We start from the raw sequence: 25,073 nt of genomic DNA, 5'->3' as shown, positions 1-25,073 counted from the left end.
TGGCCGGACAGTTCGGTGCACCTTCACACCTCCTTTTCTATCTATCCTTGTCCTCCTCAGGCTCCTGGGAAGGTGCACTGAACGGTCTGACCATGGCAAGGTGGCACTGAGCGCCTGTGCTTGGTCTGTCAGCACATAATGACTGTTCAAACAATGTGCAAAAATAGTTTGATGGGGATTGAAATATTTAGTTTAATCTAGAAAACCAATCTTGGCCTCTATTTTTTCAGAGTGTTCACACCAGAGCTGCGGTCAGCCGGATCAGATGATAAAGAAAATGAAGGTAACGCATGTACGTTCTGTAGGGGATACCTTGCACGCTAATCTGAAATCCATTTAAAGGGGTTGTCCACTGATTAAAAACTGCTGTAGAATGACTACAGATTAGTTGACTTTTTAGGAGCCCGGCTTCACAGCCACATAGGTAGCCCTTGGTTCCCGGGTGTGAGTCCTGTGAACTGCCCTCTTCATTACAGCGTCTACTGCTTATTAGGCTCACTGCAGCACCCCTTGTCCATTTATATACAGCCGATCTGCCTGATTTCATAGGCCGCAGCTTAAGCGTTTGATTTTGTTAGTTGCTGCTGAAACTGCTCAGCTGCCATCACTGTGTGACAGGCCCTGGCAGGACTCTAGTGAGGCTTCTTAGTGTCTGCATTGCACAGGTCATTGAGCAGCCTCCTTCCAGAATGTTATAATCCTGGGTTTTAACCCTTTATTGCATCCGTTGTAGGGAATGTCTGGTACCTTTTTTTTAATAAATTTTTGAGGAGACTTTGAGCAGCATGTCCTCAGATGACTTGCTGCTCACCTGACCGCTGCAGCCAATTACAGGTTTTAGCGAAACGGTGCCATCACCACAAAGCGGCCTGCTCGGGATCCAGGTGGGTGGCAGAAGGGTAATGTGTTTTACTTATCCAGTCCCCCGGGCAAAGTTATTTTGTTTTCCCCAGATAATCCCTTTAACAATGTGTAGGATACCAGGTGATCTCTTATGAAATGGTTTCATATTCAGACGTTTTATCCCTTTTTTTTTTTTTATAGGTTATGTTATTAGCAATTTAGGCACCAACATGTAAGTATCAGATTTTGCTGTTTTTGTGATGAGGGAAATAATCATTTACTAATTTTGTGGTGGGTAGGTAAGATCTTTGAATTCCCATCCAATAGCTTGAGTCCACCCAGCCATTATAAAAGCTCATTTGCAAAGGATGAGTCACTTGCTCAAGAAAGTAAGACCATTTATCTCATAAAAAATCAGTGATCTCCCCTGATTCTGCTGCTGTTTTCTATGTTTTGCTGTGTCGCTCCATTGCAGAGATATTCACATTTGTTGCTTTTGGAGCGTAGTATGTGTAATCTCTACTTGCATAAAACTGAGCGTTTGTTCAGAGTCTTCTCTGGGGGCGTGCGCTTTCACCTGTCCCTCCTAGACACGAACAATCACAGCTCAGAGGAGTCTTAGACTGCAAGATCAGCTACTGAGCTGTGATTGGCAGTGTCTGGGAGGAATGGTTGAAGAAGCTTGCCCCTAAAGGAGACGCTGAAGAGATGCCCAGCTGGTCTGCAGGCAGAGATTTCACATAGTGCGCTCCTTAAGAAACAAACAAGATCTCTGCAATGGAGCGACGCAGAGCAAATCTGAAAAAATGCCAGAATCGGGGGAAGCTCAAGGATTATTACTATGTATTTAATTTTTTTATTTTAATTTTTAAGAAATGTTTCAATTGCTATAATAACCATTACGACTGTCTCATCCCTGAGAAGCCCCGAAATTACATATTTGTACACTGTCAAAGAAGGTTATAAGCTATAGATTTTAGGCTAAAGTTAATGTAAATTTCTTAACTTTTCCTATCCCTAATGACTCTGTACTTTTCATTTCCCAGCTATAAAGGAGCAGCAGATAAATATGGGATTGCAGGTACACAAATCTTAAGACTTTTCTCTATAATTTACAGAATAGAATTTGAATTATTTACTAATTTTCTCTTAATTGAAAAACTATTGCAGGAATGGAGACCCTGCTTCATGGACCAATTCAGGTTCCAGGTCATAATTCAAATGTAAGTGAAGTCTGTGCTACTATGTAAAGTTAGGACTGTAAAACGATGATATAGAAAACCTAGAAACTGGCCTGTTGCACTGAATTGAAAAAGCATTGCGTCATATTAAATGGGTCTTCCCACAATGGCTTTTTCTGCGCCCAACCCCACTGCACATACAGCTTCAAGCTGCATTCAGCTTAGTGGTCAGTCCTAATAACGGCTAAAACTACATTTCCCAGTAGCACCCTGCTTTTTCTCAGTGCTGCAGGCCCCTTCATCTCGTGATTTTTGATTGAGATAGATGGGAAATTTTTTTTTTTTGGATGATGTGGCTATTGATTGTGTGTCTGGAGGATGTTTTATTAGACAGGTTTATAGGTGCATCTGCTTTTCATGAATTAGATGAGGACGGTAGGTACAGCGGTTAAAGTTATTAGACTGGGTCTATAGGTGTATCTGAGCATGTTCAACCAAATTTGTCATATCTCATAAATTATTGTGATTTATGATGAGGAAACTAGATCACATTAGTGCTTGACCCAACCCTTTATTTGACCGCTCTTTACTGCTTATTAAAACATTGGGTGTAGTACTTTGTATCCATAAGAATGAAGGTGTCATGGTGAAATGATACTCACTTGCCATGGTGCCTCCACTCTTTGACCACATCTTTAGAAGCATGCGCCAGTGGAAGCCACATCTTGACCCTGCACTAAACTGAGCTCACGAGACCGTGGGGGTATACAACAGGACCGCTAGATTAGTGTGAACTGGGCCTAATATTGAAAGGATGAAAACTTGCACATCTGGTATGGATGGTCGCTAGCATGTTTGATAGTTTTATGTATTTGTGGAAATTTAAATTTGATAGGATTTATTCTTATTCTATCTCTGATTTTATTATTTCACAGTGGAATAATGCTGAGCATGCTAAAGACAGGACGATGTTCTTCTCTTCGGACAATGATATGGATATGACAGCATGCAACACCCAAACTATTCACGGACTGACTGATGAAGGAACTAAGAAGATAGATACCAAACAGTTTCTGGCCAGCTTAAAATCCCAAAACAGCAGAGACGTGGTCAAAAACCAAGACTTTTCGTTGTCCACTGGCGGCAAAAAACATTTAGACTCTAAAGGAGATTCTTCCATGGAGAACAAAATTAAATTTAGTGACTTCTTAGCAAGTTTGGGAGGAGAGAAATCGACTTATGATGACAACCAGACAGTGCTGTTCACCTCTGACCAGCAAGACATGGAAATGACTCGGTTGCATACCGTTTCCATTGACAGCAACGTTTTGAGCGAAGTCTCAAGAAGGCAGAACACAAGTATTCTTAAGGAGCAATTTTGCAAATTTAACAAACAAAGTGGAAACCATCTGCAGAACAATACTAATCCTATGTCTGATGAAAATTACCAGAATGTACTGGATATCACCAGGTCATATTCGTCAGCGATTGGAAACAAAATCTTGGAAGGGGCGAAGGCTACAAATGCTGCTACGGAGTTTCAAAATACAAAAAGAAAACCCTTTCTTGACCTGACTACTAATGCCATGACATCTGGGATATGCTTTCAAGATGATGACATGGACTTAACAAAGTCCAACTCTGGTTTCTACTCTGAGGAGGCTGGCAGGGCACCTTGTATGACCTTGCAAAATAAGACCCTTTTATTCCAACACGATCAGGATGATATGGACATGACCTATTCGCATACAATCGCTGTTAAAAATACATTTTTGCATGGTAATTCCCAAATTAGGAGATCTGTTCCGTACGTGCCAACCACATTAAAGTGCTCTGCCGCTGATGAAACCGTTTTTGACGACCACACGGAGTTTACAAAGAGTCATACTATGATTACCAATGAGCTAAATCAACTTGCATTACATAATCAATCCATTAATTTGCAGAACATCAGTCCTGCTACTTCCTCAGATAACATGGGTACGGAATTAAAAATGTGTCGCGAGGCGGACACAGATCGTAAGGTGTTAAAGCAACAGCTTCATAATGAGACTGTCCATCAGGAAGGTGAGATGGAAATGACAAACGTCAATGCAGGTCTGCTTCTCGCTAATGGAAAATCGCAGCCTTGGAGCAAAGGAAATCCAGGTTTTGAAGCTTTACAGGAAAAGACTATATATCTATGCGACCAAGACGACATGGATATGACCAGACCACATACGGTAGCTTTCGAAAAGGCGATTGCTGAGGTCAGTAATAGATTGTCAGAAAGAAACACCATATTGGGCACTGCCTCAGTAAGTAAAAGTAATCTTGGGGACGTGAAATGCACTTCTAAGCCTCATTCATTCTTTGATGTCGAGGAGAAGAACTATACCAATCGGACCTTGTATGATCAAGATATGGACATTACCATGTCAAATACGTTAATTCTCGACAGTCAGAAGCCTGGAAATGATGTGCTACTTCCCGGTCCAAAATATAAAATTCTGTCTTCAATGGGTAACAAATCAGAAAACAGAGATGATGACCTATTTAACATTCAAAGTAGAAACCAACTGGAGAATAGTCCTGTGTCTGGTGAATCGCAGGATAAGACATTATTTGTATATGGCCACAATGATACGGATGTCGCCAAGTCACATAAGACTGCGATCGAAAGCAAACTATTGGAAGGCGTGAAGGCGAAAAATGTTACTACGGAGTTTCCGAACACGAAGAGCGAATCCGTTCTTGACTTAACGACTAATGCCCCTGATCTGGCAGACGACCTTACATGTAGGATATCCTTTCAGGGTGAAGACATGGACATTACAAAGTCCAATACGGAGTTTATTAATCAAATACTACATAATAAAAGTGCTGACGTTTCAAACAGGCTTTCAAAGAGGAAAAGCGTTTCTTCTCGTCCAAAGTCGTTAATTCCTGATGATGGACCAACACTTCCAGTTTGCAATATGGATGAGACCAATGCGAATGTTGATTTTACTGTGAGTCTGGAAAATAAGACATCCATTTATAAAACTGTATGCAATCAAGGTGATATGGAAATGGCAAGATCTCCTCCTACGGTGACAATCGAAAGCAAATTATTGGATGGTGCGAAGGCTAAAAGTGTTACTGCAGAATTTCTTGATGCTACGAAAAAATCTGTTCTTGACCGAACGACTAATGCCGTTGATATGGCAGAAGATCTTACATCTGGGATATCCTTTCAAGGTGAAGACGAGGACATTACAAAGTCTAACGCTGCGGATATCTATCAAATATCAGAAAAGCTACACGGTAAAGGCTTTCACATTTCCGACGTTCTTTTAAAAAGGAAAAGCCTTTCTTGCGCAAAGTCGTTAGTTTCCAGCGATGAAACAATACTTCTAGTTTGCAACATGGAAGAGACCAATGCAAACGTTGAGGTTACGGAGAATCTCGTAAGCAAGTCTTCTGTTGATAAAACTGTATGTAACAAAGATGATATGGAAATGACAAGATGTCTTATATTGGATGGAGAGACGGCTAAAAATGTTACTACAGTATTTCGGAGTACAAAGAGAAAATCTGTTCTTGATCGAATGGGCAAAGCAGTTGATATGGCAGACGACCTTACTTCGGGGATATGCTTTCAGGGTGAAGACATGGACATTACCAAGTCCAACACTGAGGTTATTGATAAAATGTCATATCTGCATAATCAAAATGCTTCCGTTTCACTCCGTTTTTCGAATCGGAAAAGTGTTTCTTCTCGTCCAAGGTCTTTAGTTCCCGGTGATGACACAATACTTCAAGTTTGCAATATGGAGGAGACCCATGCAAATGTTTATCTTCCTGAGGGGCTGGAAAATAATGCTTCCTTTAATAAAACTTTATATAATGAAGGTGATATGGAAATGACGACAAGCTCTCATACTGTGGCAATTGAAAATTTTTGTGAGGCCTCATATATTGCCTGTCCTTCGAAGACCCGTTCTCGAGTTTCTCTAGCCATGGCTTCTTGTGGCCAAGCCACTACATGTGACAAAATGGCTACAGCTAGACCTCAAGCTGCGTCAAATGATGAAAGTTTGCCTCTTTTAGTTTCTAAATCTACTTCATATAAAGATTTACGCATGTCTATAGGAACAAATGATGCAACAATGAACATCTCAATAAGAGAGTTATCAAAGTTGCAAGGAAACCATGTTTTGGCAGAAAGGAATAAGATCTTGCCTCCTGACGGCGATGAAACAATGCTTCCAAGTGAATCGAATATGAATATCACTGAAGCATTCTCCGCTACTGTAGAAGCCAACTTATTGGACCATAATCCCCATATTACCAGCTCTAGCATAGGCGTAATTAAGGGTGATGGTGGAGAATTAATGGAAATGGAGTCAACAGAGAGGCTAGAGAATTGTCGTAGGAAAAGTTACGCAAGGTCTCTTTCGTTGTCTGTAAGATCGGGAATCTTCTTGGAGGGTTTGGATAATGGTGAGCTCCCGCAAGTGCACACAAGTCCACTGAGAGATGTGTCTTTGAAGGCTGGTCCTAGTAATGCTGAATCAGATTTGATATTCGATAAATCCAATAATATTACTGTGGGTTTTATTGACCATCAAAATAGGCATATATCCTTGAGAAATAGCATCTCGGCCAATGTGGATTCCAAACTAACTCCCAATTCAGGCATTGGTGTAGATTGCAAGATGGAAAATTTGGAGGAAAATGGCGTTTTAGACGATAAATCCGTTTCTGACGAAGTGAAAAGTCAATTGATAAGAGCTAAAATTGAGAGTCTAAATGCAAGCAATGCACAGGTTAATGACTCCTTAATACGTGAATCCAACCTGATCACCTCGGAATTTAAAGATGTCACACCTGAACAACCAAAAGCTTGTGTCCCTCAAGAAGAAACTCTTCAGAAAGATCCAGAAGTTGCACTAGAACTGCAATTGAAAAAAGCCAAATTAAAGGGGAAAAGGGTGTCTTTCTGCTTTCCAGAGATGACTAAAGATGAAATGTTGGAAGAAGTCCTTAAACCTGCGTCGCAACAAGAAAAACGTGATGATGTAGAGCACCAGGACAGGACTGTCCATGCTACAGAAGAAATCAAAGACTTTGGATTAGTCAACAAAGCTTCAGTTGTTGGCTTGACACCCGAGACTGAAAACTTGGAGGATATAACTCTTCACAAAGAACGTGATCTATCAAATATCAATGTTCTTACAGACGGCATCTCCTCTGAACTTAAAGGGTTTCTAAACCCAACTAAATTATCGGAAGAGAGTAGAAATAAGCGCAGAAGCGTTGCCAATGTCCTGTTATCGATAAAGAGTTTGACGCAGAAGCCAAAACTTTTACCCCACACTGCACCTGTCTCGAGCCTTATCAATCAGCTGCCAGCCACATCCCAAATTTTATGTCCTTCAAGTTCCGTTACAGAACAAGTCTCGGTAAGTTCAGGGTCGCCAAACCAAGAAACAGTTCAAGAAAAGGAACCTACTGAGAGAACGAAAACCATATTGATGAAATACTGCTTACCAAGCAGGCGATCAGACAAAATGTTCCAGCCCAAATTACCCAATAAAAGGGCGTCCAGCACCAGTAAACTTGACATGGTTGCGTCTTCTGTTTCTGAAGCTCAACCCAAAAATGATCAAAGCGCTAAAGTACTTCTCAAGACTTTACACGATATTGATTACGGGCAGTGTATAGGTGAAGAGATGCTTCCTGATGATCAAGAGGTCAATGGCGTATTTGACTATGAGGTGCCTGAAGGTGCCTGGGAAGAGTTGTGCAAGAAAGAGGCTCTTCAGCAGAACGTGAACGTGTCGACTTCTCAACCCAGAGACTCTATGAATGGTCAGAAGAGAGTGTGGAATACCGAGAGGGATTCTGAGAGTCAGAGAGAGAAGAGGGGCAGGTTGAATGAAGATGATGGCCAGGTGTGTCTTGTACTTAATTTCCTGATTTCTCTCGCCTTTGTCAAAAGGGAATCTGTCACTAGGTTTTTGCTACCCCTAGTGAGTGCAGCATTATGTAGAGGCAGAGATCCAAATTCCAGTGGTGTCTCAAGTTGGGGTGCTGTAGTTTTGAATATAAAAAAACTTTTCACTGCAAATCCAGCAGTTTTGTGAATGCTGAGCTCAGGATTACCCCACCAACATCACTGATTGGCAGCTTTCTGCCTATGCAAAGTGTACAAAGCTGCTAAATGGCAGAAGGTTTATCACTCCTCTAGTGGTGGTCTGCTGATTTAAAAGTGGTTTTTATCAAAGCTACACAAAGCAGGCCCAGTAAATGACCCATCGCTGGAATTGGGGTCTCTACATCATGCTGCTATCAGATTAAATGGCAAAACCCTTGTGACAGGTTCCCTTTTAATTGTATAGTACTTAAAGTTTGTTTCCAGCATATCTATAGGATATGCCATAAGTATCTGATTAGCTGCAGGTACCTGAGCTCCCGTAAATGTTCAGAAGACCCAGTCTGCACGGCCATGTCTCGTGGTCGGGGCCCTAATCTCGATTTGATGCGGATCAGGCTAGAATACCATACCGCTTTAAATTAAAATATAGGTTTACTATTTGTTTTTGTCATCACGTAGTTGTTGCATGGTGTTGTCCGCTTTGGACAATCTTTTCGGGAACATTCCTTGACTTACGAGGAGATCTGTGATCTCTGGGGAAGGCTGGCAATAAGTGATCAGTTTCCCTGCAGGGTAAAACCAAGCATTAGTGTCCATTGTGAAGAATAGCTTGTCTGTAGTGCAGGATGGATCATCCACAGTAGGAGACCCATAACCATCTCTAATTTGGCCAGGAGTTGAGGGTTCTGAACAGATGGAAGAATTCCTAAAAACCTATAGGGGGCCAGTCATGTCTGCAGATGGGTGCAGCAACCATCTGCCGTAAAAGCCAGCAATGAGGTCAACAAAACGAATGAGGTGAGAACTTATTGATGAGTGGTGATACAACCGCTGGGCCCTGCGCAGATCAGTAGACGTGGGAACTCTTATCCACATTATAGTGGAGCTTTTACTAACTCATAGAGAATGAATGGAGCTGCGGATTTGCCACTGTATTCTGTAATGGGACTACAGTTCCCTGTACTGCCGGTCGGTGCAGGTCCCCATGGATCCATAAGATATTGATGTGACTAGCTGATGACTTGTGTTCACTTTAAAACTGGATGATGGATGTTTTGCATTCAGGAGAATTCATGCATCCACAAAAAAAGCCTTTAGAGAAGGGAAATGTTTTGTTCTTTGTAGTAATTGTGACCTTTTAATCACTTATTTTTGTCTTCTTATCTGATAATTCATTATTTTTTCTAGACCTCAACGGCTTTTAAAAGTTCTGACAAATCGTACGTAAGTGATTCCTCCACTCCTCAAGCAAGTAAGGGCATCGAGCGGACGTGTAACAGCAGCAGCTCTCAGGATTCCAGGGGAGATGGCATGTCGGTGGAGCTGAGCAGTAAGTGGTTTTCCGGTGGCTATTACTTGGGAGAGTAGGGTATGTATCCCAAGTAATGCTTCCAGGTAGTGTACTAATATTACACTTTCTTCTGTCACTTGGAGCCACCAGCAGATCTTGAGTTGTTGTTCGTCTAGTGGTAGGACTTTGCGGGTCTTGTCACAACAATGATGCCTGTTTTGCATGTGGCCTCATGCAAATTAGCCTGGAAGTGCATTGTGGGTGTGTCAGTACAGCTTACCATCACATTAATGTACACTTCCAAGTCTAGTTTCACAATATCCTACAGTGGGGTTCTTTACTGTAAAAGCAGTGCAACTATGTAGGTCTTGTAGAGTAAGATGGATGATTGAATGCTTTTCGTGAAGGCTCTCGTACCAGTTAAGGCACAAACTTTTAGATGACTTGCAGGTTTGTTTTTCCCCCCGCTCTGGATCACCACTGTAGGATTGGAGTTTAGACTTGGACCTTTGTGAATATTATCTATTGTTCAGAATTAAATATAATGTTTTCTTATGTTGTAGGTCAACACTGCAGCCAGATGGACTCTCAGTTACCATGGACTAGTAGATGTGAGCAGAGTCTCTGGCAGGTATCAGCCTTTTGCTTTTTTATCCTTGCCCACTAGTCTTTTTTTAGGTGTTTTTGCTACCTGGAAAAGTCGCAAACTTGGTCAAGGGGAGTAGAGTTTAGGGGCAGGACATGGCAAATCCATCAAAGCTCTAGCGACTTTGGTGGAGTGATTTACTCCAGTCCCTGAGTGGAGTCATATTTTTGGCAGAGGCGCACAACAATTAAAAGATAATTCACTAGGAAGCACCTGTTTAATGAACTTGACACATCTTACTCCAGTGGTGCAAAGCACCAGATTTTAGTTTGAAGACTGCAGATTTGTGAATCCTCTCAGGGTGCGCTGTCAGGATTCTCCAGTGAGCAGGCGGTCGTTTGACCACAATCATGCAATTTGCATCCTCCGTCACATTCTGACTAGACTTGTCTGGCCTCTCTTAATTTGCTTGTAATGCAGGAGGCTTCTCATGTCTATTGCATACTTGCAGTTTCTCTCCCGCCCGCTCACGGCACTGGAGAATCCTGACAGTTTGCGCACTATGAGCTGTGAGGACTCTCAAGTCTGCAGTCATAGTGACCAGAAACCTAAATCCCAAGCCTGGACAACCCTCATTAAAGAAACGCCCATAATCTTTTCTCAAGCTTGACCCCTATGTTTTAATTTTTCTGTTTTTATTCTCTGAAAAAAGAAATGTTAATATTCTCATCACCTATGACGGCACCACAACGAGAGAGGGGATCTGCCCTTCCAGGACAGGAAACCTACAGAATAAAAGGGCGGCGCGCCTCCACCACCTCAGTTGGTTTCCTGTCCTTCAGGGGGAACCTTGTTAAAACAGCGGCAGAAGAAAGAAAGAGAAGATTATTCCTGGGCCGGTCGGTTTCCAACATGGCAGAGTCTCTGCTGCGGCCGGCTCCAGGGACCTGGAAGCACCATGGTGGGTCCAAGGGGGCCTGTTCCAAAGGATGGCCGCAAGTAGCAGCCGCACCATTACCTTATGGTGGCCTGGCAGCCTCGCATCCCGGTGGCGCATGACGCTATCCAGGAAATCGCGCCCTAAGATGCACACCGGTGAAAAAAGAAGTAGCTGAGACCCGTGTCTTCTAACATGTTTCCAGCTACTGTTTTGTACCAGCCTGCGGACCTTATGACAAGCGTACCGGAGGGTCCTTGGTGGGAGAACCTTAGACAGGCTTACCTGTGGAAGATCCCGATACAACTGAGCAGCGCCCCTGCCTGGGGTCGGCAGCTCCAGCTCTGCACATCAATGGGAGCACCTGTTGAGCTGCGCCCTGCCTGGGGTCAGCTGCTCCAGCTTTGATCGGCGCACTATTGGAGGCGCCCCTGCCTGGGATTGACCACCCCAGTATTGGTCAGGCATGGCCGGATGGAGAGGAACAGACCTGTGACTTGGTCCAGCCTCCGAATCCGTACAGCTGGTGGTGAGTGATCTTTGTGAATGTTTACCTTGTTTATGGGGCCCTTTCCTTGTTATGGTTACTAGGAAAGGCTGAAGGAAGTTAGCGCAAAACTCAAAAATAGGTGTGTGTGCGCTCTGTTGTAAGACATAATCTGGTTCCGTGCTTTAAATTTGGCTTCAGGATGGAAGCTGGACCTTAGACCTCTAGGCTAAAGTTAGCCACATGTCTGGGCCTCATGATTGTCCTTCAGAATTTACCACAAAAATGAGCCTCAATCTGCTTAGTAAATGTTAAAGTAACACTCAGAGGTTTTTACTGTTGCCCTCCAGTCTGTTTACTCCATCCATAGGACGGCACATGGTCTCTGTGAAGGTCTGCTGTCCAGCTGTGTCTCATCAGTTGGTTCATTCGGGTGGGGCTAGTCTGACAATTGAAATTTACCACCCAAAAGAAAGGTTTATCCTTCATTCAGATGTATTACTCTTTTAAATAAAAATCTGAGCGCAGTGCCTCACAACGCCTCATGGCACATCTTAGCGCTTCATAGCACATCATAGTGCCTCATGGCACATCATGGTATAGTGCCTCATAGCATAACGCTTTATAGCACATCATAGTGCCTCATAGCATAACGCTTTATAGCACATCATAGTGCCTCATGGTATAGCGCCTGTTAGTACCTCATAGTGCTTCACAGTGCCTCATGGGGCCTCAGTGTCTCTCGGTGCTTCAGGGTGCCCCTGTGCCTTGTAGTGCTTTATAGGGTGTCTGTGCCTTGTAGCGCCCCTGTGCTTCATAGTCCCTCTTTGTAAAGGTACTGATTCCACAACTAAGTTTATTTCTGACAAAACCAAGTTCAGCAACTGTAAACTGTTCATGGCAAGCTTACCGAATTCAGGGGGAAAAATATCCTAGCCTCTATTTTGAGACAGAGGGTAGCAGTATTCCTGGCTGGTGCTCAGCTGGCTCGGTAGAATGCCGGTTGGAGGCAGGTGACAATAAGAGCGCTTCCTTAGTTTTGCAGGTTAATAATAAACCTTGTAGGTTTTTCACTCTTAAAGGTAGGAGGCATCATGTAGTGCTCATACAGCCATTGTGGGTTTGGGCCAATCAAGCGCAGTTTTATTGCTTTTTACAGGTTGCACAGAAGTCGTAAACATTAATATTTCTGGTCTTGTCCAAGCTCTGACTAAATAGGACAGACCCTGACTACTCATATTGCTCAGCTAACCCAGCTTGATCAAACAAAACAATATTTATCCAGGGCAACCACTGATACTTGTGGAGTCTGGCCTGCGTCTCTGATTAGCTCCAAGACACATACAGTCTGCTCTGCTCTCCAGCAGTCTAAGGTGAATTCCTAGCCTGCTCTAGTGCTTAGCTCTCCAGGGGCCCTAATCAAGACCTGTAAAGCTATTATTTAACCCAGGCCTACCTGGGTTTGCTACAACCTGAAGGGGCTGTAGAGATTCCTGAGAGTTAGATAATTGGAAATGGACTCTATAAGACCTGCTATATAGTAGTATAGGCATTTAAGGAGGTTCCAATTCACATGAAACATCAAATTTCCTGAGAATAGTTCTTGGCATAAAATGAGGATTTAGGCTTTCAGTTTGTCTTTCCATTCAGATGTTAATAAGCCTTAAGGCTTTATGGAGATTTTTAGTAGTTAGGACAACTCTCATATCGAAGGAAGAGGCATTGACAATAGTTTACCTCAACTATTTTGGGCAGATCCATCGAGCGCTGCAGAACTCACTGGGCAGTGAGAAAGCGTTGTGGTCTCCTAAGGTAGAATAAGGAGTCCTGCCATATGTCAAAATTAATAAGCAGTCTGGCCACAACTCTGAACAAGGCAATTGCTGTTAATAAGTAATCTCCTACATTCCAGTAGTAGCATGGTCACGGGTACACACCCGGGGGCTGCCTCTAAAGACCGGGTTCCTCTAACCTGAAGAAGCTTTAGGCAGTATATAAGAAAGCTCCATTCATCTATACAGGGTCACCATGTAAAGGTCTTGTCATACAACAAAGTAGCTTTATCCTACATAAACCATTATGGAGGAACTCTGCCAAGATCCCTAATGACACTTATGTCTAATCAGTTCAGATGGCGAAGTCTCACCTTTTATCATTAACAGCACCTCATATAAAGAGGAAGAGAATTATAAGTGGACCTCTTTAGCTGTGGACTACTGGAACAGTGTCCAACCTGCATTGAATAAGCAAGGAACGTGGAAGTGAGTTTTGGATCTAGGCCCATGTTCAGTCCAAAGATGGCACCCTGGGATCTGAATCCAGTGCTTACAGCTAACGAGCCTTCGCTTGAACCCATGGATTCAGGGTCTTCACAATAAAGACTATTATCCCGGTGGCCCTGACTTCAGCATGGTAAGTTAGTGACATTCAAGCTTGGTCGGTTAATCCTCTGTTTATACAGATCCTAGACCAGGGGTCTCGCACTCGGCTGGGTATATGGGCCTCGCACAGAAATAAATTTAATTTGGGGGGCCGCATTCTTTGCAGGACAAAGTGACATTTTTAGTGATACCATTTTTTTTTCTATACACCTTTTGAACATTTTTGCTGTTTTATTTTTTATAGCTTGGGTCGTTATGGATGTGGCGATAATAAAACATGCACTTTTCTTGTTTACTTTAGTTTAGATATAAAGCAGCATTTTTAGTGGCAAAATTTTTTTTTCATGCTTTATTTTGAAGTTTTTGTGCCAAAATCTTGTAGTAATGTGCCCCACCCTGGCCTGCATCTTGTAATGTCCCCCATCTTTGTCCCCATCTTGTCGTAATGTCACATACCGGTCCCCATATTGTAGATATGTCCTCATCTTGTAGTAATGCCCCATCCTGGTCCCCATCTTGTTGTAATGTCCCCATGTTTTAGGCCTGTCCCTTGTGCCGTTCTACACATACAAGAGAAAAAAAAAGATTCTTCCTCACCTGTCCTCCGTTCCCTCGGCGTCCTTTCTGCACCTGTGGCCCGCAGACACCATAGACCCCGATCGCGGCCCAGTCCAGGAGCTGCGCTTCGGTTCTGTCTATTGCCGCGCAGAGACCGGCTCTCTGCACAGCAATACCAGTGTCAGCAGCCGGCCTATCAGAGGCCAGCAGTTGACCTCTGCGCATGGCAATGACGTCATACACTGCTGCGCTGGGACGCAGATGTCTGCTGGCCTCTGATAGGCCGGCGGCTGCCACTGGTATTGCTGTGCAGAGAGCCGGTCTCTGCGCGGCAATACACTGAACTGAAGCGCAGCTCCTGGACCGGGCCGCGATCGGGGTCTATGCCGCATGAAGTAGCCTGAAGGGCCACCCGCGGGCCGCGTGTTTGAGACCCCTGTCCTTGAAGATGGGTCGGTTCTGGAGCTACCCTATTTTCACAAGATGGCTTCCAATTTCCATAGAAGTCAGGAAATTGTGCACCCTACTTTCTGTGATAATCTGGGGAATCCATGGCAGAACAATAAGAAAGTGGATGTCCCCATCAAGCATTTAGTAAGGTGAAGACTGAATTGCAACCTTGCACCTTCTATAGACACTATATGCTTGATCTGGGATCTTCTGCTGTCCTTTCCTTTAGAAAAACTGTTCTACAGGCTGTGGTCCCACCCTAACTTTAACGTTTTTTTCTCTGTAAATCTCTTGTTGTGGTGCTGTCATGGGTGATAGGATAACAATAAATTACTTAGCGGTAATGTGATTTTCCTGAGCCCATGACAGCACCCTTATATTCCCTCCCATCACTGGTAGAAGTTGATCACTTCATTTCCTTCATGGTGTTTGATTCACATGGTGTGTAGAAGGAAAAATCATGGGATATATAACGATTAAGTAGTGTCCTCTCATGCTCTGTAAACCACTGAGGAGGTGGAGAGGCGCCGCCCTTTTATTCTGTAGGTTTCCTGTCCTGGAAGGGCGGATCCCTTCTCTCGTTGTGGTGCTGTCATGGGCTCAGGAAAATCTCATTACCGGTAAGTAATTTAGTGTATTTTGAGTATAGATTGTGTTAAAGGGATTGTCCACAACTAGCACACATGCCCTATCCTTAGAATAGGTGATCAATATCGGATCAGTGCCGGTCTCATGTTCCGCAGCCACGAGGAGTACAATGTATAGAGCCGAATCTGCACCGTGTAGTGGCCGGTCACGGGTACTGCAGGCCCTGTTGAAGTGAATGGTCTGAACTATGCTAAGGGCACGCCATCGATATGTCCATGCATAGACTTTCTTGTGCACATTGGACTGCGCTGCATTCATGGAATATATGAAAAGTCTAATTTTCTTACCGTCATTTTATAATGTTGTCTTTTTTTTTTTTTTTTCTTATTTTCTAAGAATTTTCACAATGGCACCGTTACAGTCCAGGAGTTCTTTGTGCTGCTAGGAATCCGTATTCTTATCCAGAAGCCACGGTACAGTGAACTTCCATCCAAGGTGGGTTGTCTTTTGCTCCCGCACTCGGTCATGTAGGAAAGGTGTGTGTGTGTGTGTGTGTGTGTGTGTGTGTGTGTGTGTGTGTGTGTGTGTGTATATATTATAATATAATTATATTATATTTATTTTAGATTTTTTTTTTTTTTATATTATAATATATATTTATATTATGTTTATTAGATTATTTTTTGCATAGATAAAACTTGCATAATTTTTTTTGTTTTTTTTCTCTATTTGGTTTTTATCAACAAATTTCAAGATTTTAGGCTGTTTTTCTTTGGATACGCCCTAAAGCTCTGTGATAAAGGCTGCATATCCCCTTTAAACATGTCCCTTTAAGCCCAGCATAATATAAGAAGCAGTCCTCAGTCCTTAATGTGCGGTGGGTGCACAGTAGCCGGGGGCATCTTACCCATGGTTGACAGCTACCGATGTATCTGACTTGCACCCCACGGCCATCAGGCGCTGGTGATGGGGCCGGGGAGCGTTCTCCCTAATTACACTGCTCTTATAGCTGAGCCGGCTATATTGTGTTTTTTCTTAATGGGACAGAATTTAGATGTAAAATGCCGCTCTGAGATTGACCGTTTTTGTCTACAGCATGGTGTGACTGCAGAGCTGACGGCATCGGAGGTCCTGCTGGAGCAGTACGTGTACCAGCCCAAGCTCCAGGTGTATGATGAGGAGTGTCACACCTTCTTCCAAGCAATAGAGGAGTAAGTGTTCTTACATGTTTGGATTGTTGTAGTTCCCACACTGGGCACCTCTGCTGGATAGGTGACCATTGGGGTGAAATACACCTTTTGAGGGGTGTATCATTGGTTTTCAGGAGCACACATCTCCCCAGCCCCTTCCCTTTTGGCAGGGGGCGATGTGCTCCTGGTGATGGTTTAGACCATTGAGCACCAATGACTTAAACCGTGGGCCCTCTGAAGAGGCAGTTTTGCCTTAGAAGCATCAAGGGTGTGCAAGGGGCCCTGAAGCTTCAAAGCAGCGAGATTAACCCTACAAAGCACCACTGGGTATGCAAGTTCCCTGCCCCTAGTAATACTCTTACCAGCTGCCGTCTTCAGGTCTTCTCTGTGCCGCTCCGGTCTCGCTCCGCCATGTTGTGACCGCAGCTTCTGATTGACCGGAAGTCAGCTGGAACAGTCACAAGATGTCAATGCAAGTCTATAAGCCAGAACAAGGCTCTTGTAGACTTGCATTGAAACGTGATCTCCAGCTCGCTCCAACACACACTGGAGCTGCCGACAGGTCACAACCTGCAGAAGACGACCGGAGCGGCACTGATGGCGGATGAAGACTGAGGCAGGTAAGTATGAAACTAGGTGCAGGGAATGCAGCAGTGACACCGCTCCAGCGTGGAGAGGTGCAGTAAGTATTCAGAGGTCGCAGTCGGGAGCACTCGTCCATTGTGTTTTCTTGCCCCAGGCTGAAGGTGTCCACGGAGCGGCAGCACAAGCCCTTGGTGGAGGTGAATAGTCTGCTCTGGGAGGCCCTGAGGATGTGCTCGGAGAACGAGGTAAGGGGAAGAATGCCCAGGGGAGGGTTTATTTAATTTGGGTTTATCGTCCATGTTTTGCTCTTTTTCTGTGGTTCCAGCTGATGTGCTTTGGAGCAACCCTAAAAAATATGAAGTCTTTATACTCCAAGAAAAGCAAACTGCTAGCCCATAAAGCCAAGGTGTCTACGTACAGTAAGCTGCTCCGCACGGCTCAGGTAGTCCTCTCCTTCCACATCCCTCTCGTGTGTTTTGTAGCCCATCGGGAACTCTCGTTCAGTAAACCGGGCCTTGTATTTCTATCAAACAGATGCAAAAGGAGCAACTGCAAGCGAGACTCGGTGCGGCTGACCAGCTCCTGGGAGAGCTCGCTGACTGCATCTCCAGCCTACACACAGGTAGGCTACAGTTTTACTTGTATCATAACTGGGATTTTTTCCATTTGTAGGAGATATAACCTTTAATGACTAACGTAATTCCCATGACAATAGAGCTGTAGGAGGGCTGAACATAAGTGCAGCCACCTCCTGCTGCCTGCGAGCCGCTCGTGCACTCGCTAGCCTTCCCAGGTAGTCGTGGCTTTTGGACTAATGGGGGAAAAGCAATACTTTAAGTATTCTTGAAGTCCTAATGGACTAGTGGTGGGGGTGAGATTACTGCTGTTCTTCTGGAAGGATGTTGGTTGTCATGCAGGTTGGAGACCTCACCAGTAATGGCCACTAAGGTGTCACTGATTTTTTTTTTTTTTTTTTTTTTCTTGTAAGATCCCGTAAGACTGGATGGAGAATGTAGGACTGACAACCAGCCGGCTGAAGTCCGAGGTTGTGTACAGGCAGGTGAGTACACGTCCTGTTCAGGAGAAGGTGTAGGGACCCCGGCGTTCGGCCAACAGTCATCAACCGTCTTCCCCATACACAGGGCGCTTGCTCTGCCGAGCGCTCCACTGTTCTGAGAAAGCCACTGCCAGACCCTGGTGGCGGTAGCTTCTCACCAGTACCAGATCCTTATCTCCTCTGACATCAGTAGATCCTGCCGATGTTGGTCCAATGTGTATGAGGCCTTAAGTGCTGGTCATTGGGTCTTCTTTCTCTGTGATCATGGTGTACCATATTTTGTATTCTGAAAGTGTAATTTATCCTGCCCAAATTCTTACTGTGACTTTTTGACTAAAACAGAGATTGACGGCTTAAAGTCCCAGCACAGAAGATCCATCCGGTAAGTTTCTTTTGTACGCCCTTAACTATTATACGTTTTATCATCTACATATGTTATTAAAGGGAATCTGTCAGCAGGTTTTGTTATGTAATCCAAGAGCAGTATAATGTAGGGGCAGAGAGCCTGATTCCAGGGATGTGTCACTGGGCTGCTTGGTGCAGCTTTAATACAATCCCTGTTTTCTCTGCTGTAAATCTAGCAGAGCTCATAATGCTGAGCTCTGTTACCCCACCCCCACACCAGTGATTGGCTGCTTCCTGTGTACACTGCATCCAGTAAGCTGCCAATTAGTGGTGGGGGCGGGGTAACGCAGATTAGTTGGACTGCCTGGCGTGTGACTCCTAGTCCTGCAGTGATAATCTCCTGCTGATAAAACACTGATTGTAGTGAAACTACAACACACAGCCTAATAAGCGACACGTTCCTGGAATCAGGCGCTCGTGCTTTATATTATGCTACTCTCAAATTAAATATAAAAAACCTGCTGACAGATTCCCTTTAAAGTGCTTATCTACATGGCTGCCATCCTCAACTACACTTTTGATTTTTTTAGGCCACAAAACATTGAGTATCCCTTGTCCCCTCCAGGGGGGCTGCAGAGGGGATTGCACACATTGCATTGTATAGGAATGAAGATGCCGATACTATGTCATTCCAAATTACCCCTGGCACAGCAGTCCTCCCCCATAAAAGAATCCACAAGGCGACGTATACTATGAAACCTGGGACATGTAATCCATCATTTTGCTTTTTGTAGGGAGAACGTAGAGCTAGAAGAAAGGAAACAAAAGCTCTTGGCACGGCTTGGGTCCCTGCAAGAAGAGGCGCGAGTTATTGGCGAACGATTACAGGAACCCAGGTAGGTTTGTCGACTTCTCCAGGTATACACAGTAGACCTCAAAGTATAGCGACCAACCAAAACTGCCATTTCCAACACTTGGCTTTGGGAATGGAAGCTTATTGCCACAGGTCTGGCTCCCAGCCCCTGGCAAACAGCTGATTTTGGCCCGGCTAGACAGTATAAAATTACATGGTGGCCGTTCACATCAATGGAGGTGGTCTCAAAATTTATGAAATCTATCTACTACATATGAACAGTCACTCACTTGTTCCTCCTTATTGTAGACTAAAGGGGAAAAAATAGACCAAAATAAGTTTTGCACCCCGACTGTCATCCTGCTGCGCACACACGCTGCACACATGCTATAGGGCGAGCTGTCAGTCATGGATCGGTGAGCACCGTGCACTTGCTGTTCACCTCCATGACACCACCCCAATGGCTGGAAGTGAGTGGCTGCACGGAGAATATAACTTTTCTCCCTGCAGCCTATCTAGCAAATCTATGTAAAGCAGGATATAACTACACAGCCCAATTTAGTTAGAAATCATCTAGAGAAAAATATCTATATATAATCTCTCATCTCCTCCAATAGACTGGATAAATGGTAACCTAGATGCACAGAAAAAAAAATATTAAAAAAATATACTGTATACACAATTGCCAAACTGATGGGTGGCTTAAGAGATCAATCCATGTGGACTTGAAGGTATTGCATGTTTCGCCATATTGTGGCTTCCTCAGGGGTTGTGTCCGTAGCTTACCTAATGACATGAGAAAAAGAGAATTATCTACTTGTATTCATTTGTTTGCATTTTTGGTAGATGCTAATTACGCAGGGCTGGGAGGTTTCGCCTAAATGTATACTTGTTAATCTTGACCCATACATATTTCCCTGCCATTTTCATTTCAGTTTTACTGAATGGGAACTGGTTAAGTGGACAGAAACAGAAGCGGCATTTAATTTCCTGTACGATTCTCTGGAACTTTCCGTCTCGTTCGGAGATCCTATCGGTAGGTGGCGATTCACTCTCGCACAATGTGGGAACGGCTCTACCACCACATCAGATAGTGACTTGTGGTGATGGAGATCGGTTACATTCATTCTTTTAGTGTCTTTACTACACAGAGAAGAGAAATTTATCATAGAAATAATGGTTCGTTTTATCCCATTCTGGTCACAAGCAGAATATTTCCCCTTCTCCCACCCGCCAAGCCTATTGAGAGCGCCTACACATGGTGCAGAGTATCTAGAGCAGAGCTCCTTGCCGTCGTGTCCTGGGCATGTATTCGGTTATATGGCCGCTCTCCGGTCTTTATTATCTTGTGTTCCTATTCAGATGGTGAGCGCTTTAATAACCAGCCATGCAGAAGGATTTCCCATGTGACCGTGGCGTCTCAGCTGGATGGTGAGTCTGACCTTTCCTTGGATTTTGACTGTCATTGTGGAAATGGTCCACAGCAGGGACATTAAGAATAAAGGAAGGTTTCCGAGGCTGAGTGGTGAAACGCGAGGGATGGCTTCAGGACAAAGTGCTCAGCAGCTGGACCCTGTATGCAAACTCCACACGGCACTGAATAATGAAGCCATCAGCAGCCTCGTGGCTGGGGACCCTTTTTTTTTTTTCGTGGCTGGGGACCCTTTTTTTTTTTTCGTGGCTGGGGACCCTTTTTTTTTTTTCGTGGCTGGGGACCCTTTTTTTTTTTTTCGTGGCTGGGGACCCTTTTTTTTTCTCGTGGCTGGGGACCCTTTTTTTTTTTTCGTGGCTGGGGACCCTTTTTTTTTTCCGTGGCTGGGGACCCTTTTTTTTTTTTCGTGGCTGGGGACCCTTTTTTTTTTTTCCGTGGCTGGGGACCCTTTTTTTTTTTTTCGTGGCTGGGGACCCTTTTTTTTTTTTTCGTGGCTGGGGACCCTTTTTTTTTCGTGGCTGGGGACCCTTTTTTTTTCGTGGCTGGGGACCCTTTTTTTTTTCGTGGCTGGGGGGACCCTTTTTTCTAGATAACCCCTGATGTACCTTCATTACCGACATGAAGCTGCCCCTACTGCATTTGTGGTTGTCCCACTGTGCGAGGGCTTGTTTTTTACTTCTATGTCAAGGTGTGATTTTCAATGAAACCATTTTGGGATAATTGTGACACATTGATCACTTTTTTTTTTTAATTTTCTGGGGAAGGAGCTAGAGAACCTGTTATCAGGATTATACCTATTCACCTAAAGGCATTGCCATGATGGCGCTGGTGCACTGATTTACTACATACTTTCACTGAAGAAATCTGTAGCCTGGTTTTTATAGAATGATTATTGGTAGTTCTGGTCTCTGAGCATCGGAGGGGCCATATCTCCGGGACAAAAGGCGCCCGATTCAGGAGGACAGCAGAATTCATATCCCGCAAGAAAATGACCTATTACTAGTGACGGATCCTCCTCAGAGGGTCGATGACGTGATAAACGTGGGAGAAGGACCTGATCTGTGTGTGCACTTGCATAGAAAAGCGTTGGTTCTTGATTTTGCTTTTCCTCTGGTCTTCAGATGCATCTGCGCCTCCTTCCACTATTCTGGTCCACAGACTGATTTCTCAGTACGTTGAAAAGAAGTCTGCCTTTCATGAGGCTTATACCACCCAGAATGACGTCCCCCAGGTAATCCATGTCCTACACATCCGCGCTCGGGACCTCAGTACTGTGCAGACTCGCACGGCCATGCCCGGAGATGGCTCATGGTTTCCTGCAGGGTGCCGACACTCCAGAGATTAATAATCCAATTCAACATGACTGCATGTAATTTATCTGTAGCGTTGCCTGATGTCTCATGCGTATGTGAACTATTTTATTTTATTTTTTTTAACTTTTCCAGCTAATTTTTGATTTGTCCCTGGTGGTGAGCCGCTGTAAACTACTCGGAGAAGAGCTGGAGAACCTAACAAGATGGGGCTCAGTATATAACGTTGTAAAGGTCCACGTACAGAGCCAAGAGTGAGGAATACTTTTGCTAAGATGATATAGTTAGACTTCTCTGCATCTCCTTAATGTAAACCTAAAAGCATTCCTTAGTCTTTTCTGTGTTTTTGCACTTTCAGCATGCTTGGCCTGCTGCAGCAACACAACAAAAAAATCCGGAGGGGATTAACCAACGGGATAGGACACGTTCAATAATACTCCAGATAGTATAAAAATTACACATAAAAGGCAAGAAGACCTCAGGAGCACTGTCAGGCTATATCCAGTATATTAGAACACCTCTTTATTATTAGAGTAGTAAGCTGATGGTTACATACCTATGAGCAAATGAAAGGATCGCCTGACCAGCGTGTTCCCAGCCCCGACGTGCGTTTCACCCGGCTTCCTCAGGGGGCGTGTGTATCAATCGTAATGGAAACCTAAAGTTAAAACTGGGCTGCCATTGGAAGGATGATGATGAGAGAGGAATCCAAGATTACGGTTTATTGGTCAGCGCGTTTCAAAGTATCGAACTTCTTCATCTGGACAACTCTCTGTGTTGTGGCCCTGATGAAGTTTGATATTTCGAAACGTGTTGACCCATAAACCGTAATCTTGGATTCCAGTCTCCTCATCCTTTCAATGGCAGTGCAGTTTTAACCCAGTGACTGCCACCTCTTGGTTGTCTGCTACAGTTGACTAATCTAGTGTCGGCCATATCTCTTGCAATATGACACATTTGCGTCATTAAAAATTGAGGTTATAGATTTATGCCACGGCTGAATCATTGCCAGCAGAAGGGGAATAAAGGGATTTTCCACGGTCTTATTAAAGTTACCAGTGGGAAGAGATCCCTTTTTTTAAAAGAAGAAACTTGTGCTTACGAGAGAATTCTCTTCTGATGGCTGCCGCTTCAACGTGACCTGACCGCTGAGCCGCTGATCTGGCTGAAAGGTCGGGAAACTGGTGTTCAGGGCGCCATCACGTTAAGAACGTCAAATCAGGGGAAGTTTTATATACTATATATAGGCATGGCTTTCCTTTTTAATAGCTTGAACAGGGCCAAAAAAATATTTTAAAGGGAATCTGTCAGCAAAGTTTCGCTACATAATCTTAGAGAAGCATGCTGTGGGGGCAGAGACCCTGATTCCAGCGATGTGACACTCACTGGGTTGCATATTGCGTTTTGATAAAATCCAGTGTTTTATCAGCAGTAGATTATCACTAGACGACTAGTTGTCACTTGCCAAGTAGTTATCCTGCTCTGTATAACTCCATTCCCACCACTGATTGGCGGCTTTCTGCCTATGCACAGTGGCCACTTTCTGTGCACAATCAGTGGGGAGCATGGGTTGATACAGCGCTCTGCATTCAGAGAACTGCTGCAGCAGAAAGTGATTTATCAAAACTGCAACAAGTGACACATCGTTAGAATCAGGGTCTCTGCCCCTACGTCATGCTGCTGTCAGATTACATAGCAAATCCTGCTGACAGGTTCCATTTAAGTGACATGTACATTTACAATGGGTGGATAATTGGGGCTAACTGGACTTGTGTTTTTTTTTGTTTCCTTCTAGAGTAAGTCTACTATTTTCCAGCTTGGCAACTCTTGTAAAGTTTGAGCTGATAATCCATTTTTCTGACACCTACCCAACCGCCCCACTGTCCTTTACACTGAATAATCGCATTGGAAGCATTACGTAAGTATCCAGGAGATTCACTTATTCTAGAAAAATATACTAGAATATCTGGTAACTTTTACTGTGGAGGTGAAGTGATGATAAGCTGAAATGGGGCGGCTCGTGTGCTGTGACGCTGACGTGGTTATGCTTTACATTTCAGAAAAAACAGAGTGACGGAAATTATGTCAAATGTTCCCACTGGCCTCTGGTATCTGAAGAGAGCGGTGAAATCCTTACATGAAAATCTACTCGTTTAAAGAAGAAACTTTCAAATATATTATTCTAATGGAGAGAACTTGATGAGATCCTGTTTGTGCGCCTTGTCACACCATAAAGAAATCTGGTGGCGCCATAATGAAATTTAAATGTCAACTTTAAAATAAAGGGATTAAAAAAACGACTCCAATTAAGATGAGTGTTTTGGGGGTACAGCTCCCTTTTAGGTTAGACACTGTAGTAATCTGAAGCTGTGGATTCAAAATTAAGTAGAAGTAAAAAGTTGTGACGTCTCTCAATGACTATTGTCATTGATTATAATGAAAAACATCTCCACTACTTTGGCCTACCTTCCAATTGATAAGATGTTTATTTAAACCTCTTAAATGACCCACTTTACCCAGATCTTGCTGTTCTTATAGTTTACTTTCTCCTCATGAAAAGGTTTGTGAACCTTGGCATCAATGTCGTTCCCATCGCGGTGCCTTTTTGCTTGTAGATCTTACTTTGAAAGGTGAAAAAGTTGTGCACCAGAATAAACATCATTCCTATTGATTCTGATCTATTAGCAATTCTTTTTTTTCACAGGAATGTATGAAATCTGTTATACTTGGATTGTGTTAAATGTTGGTATACACGGACATATAAATAGGTCCTTTTTATCTTATAATGGATTACAACTTTTGTAATGTAGATCTGTTACAAACAGGATCCCTGAGACAACTGATCTCCCTGGGAGGCTCTCTATGCTGTTGTGTACCG

The 25,073-nt window shown here is 43.8% G+C and overlaps 1 protein-coding gene across 2 annotated transcripts in view; it reads left to right on the top strand.

The window, feature by feature from the left end:
- KNL1 (kinetochore scaffold 1) overlaps positions 1-25,073 on the top strand; it is a 27,141-nt gene extending 2,068 nt beyond the window's left edge. Inside the window, exons 5-25 of one of the 2 annotated variants that reach the window (XM_073639129.1) lie at positions 231-283; positions 1,045-1,075; positions 1,890-1,924; positions 2,014-2,066; positions 2,960-7,942; positions 9,334-9,475; positions 10,000-10,067; positions 15,820-15,918; positions 16,519-16,634; positions 17,353-17,443; positions 17,524-17,640; positions 17,733-17,820; positions 18,187-18,258; positions 18,598-18,637; positions 19,395-19,496; positions 20,389-20,489; positions 20,816-20,884; positions 22,007-22,116; positions 22,331-22,449; positions 23,991-24,113; positions 24,256-25,073. In XM_073639129.1, the coding sequence (XP_073495230.1) occupies positions 231-283; positions 1,045-1,075; positions 1,890-1,924; positions 2,014-2,066; positions 2,960-7,942; positions 9,334-9,475; positions 10,000-10,067; positions 15,820-15,918; positions 16,519-16,634; positions 17,353-17,443; positions 17,524-17,640; positions 17,733-17,820; positions 18,187-18,258; positions 18,598-18,637; positions 19,395-19,496; positions 20,389-20,489; positions 20,816-20,884; positions 22,007-22,116; positions 22,331-22,449; positions 23,991-24,113; positions 24,256-24,352 (6,709 nt within the window). In that variant the 3' untranslated portion in view covers positions 24,353-25,073. Of the gene's footprint in view, positions 1-230; positions 293-1,044; positions 1,076-1,889; positions 1,925-2,013; positions 2,067-2,959; positions 7,943-9,333; positions 9,476-9,999; positions 10,068-15,819; positions 15,919-16,518; positions 16,635-17,352; positions 17,444-17,523; positions 17,641-17,732; positions 17,821-18,186; positions 18,259-18,597; positions 18,638-19,394; positions 19,497-20,388; positions 20,490-20,815; positions 20,885-22,006; positions 22,117-22,330; positions 22,450-23,990; positions 24,114-24,255 lie in introns of both variants that reach the window. The other variant, XM_073639128.1, reaches the window with a different exon arrangement.

Source organism: Phyllobates terribilis, unplaced genomic scaffold (assembly GCF_046119375.1).
Source record: "Phyllobates terribilis strain yellow unplaced genomic scaffold, ASM4611937v1 Scaffold_7__3_contigs__length_470593459, whole genome shotgun sequence".
Classification (NCBI taxonomy): domain Eukaryota; kingdom Metazoa; phylum Chordata; class Amphibia; order Anura; family Dendrobatidae; genus Phyllobates; species Phyllobates terribilis.
This window is presented reverse-complemented; position numbering and strand designations above follow the sequence as displayed.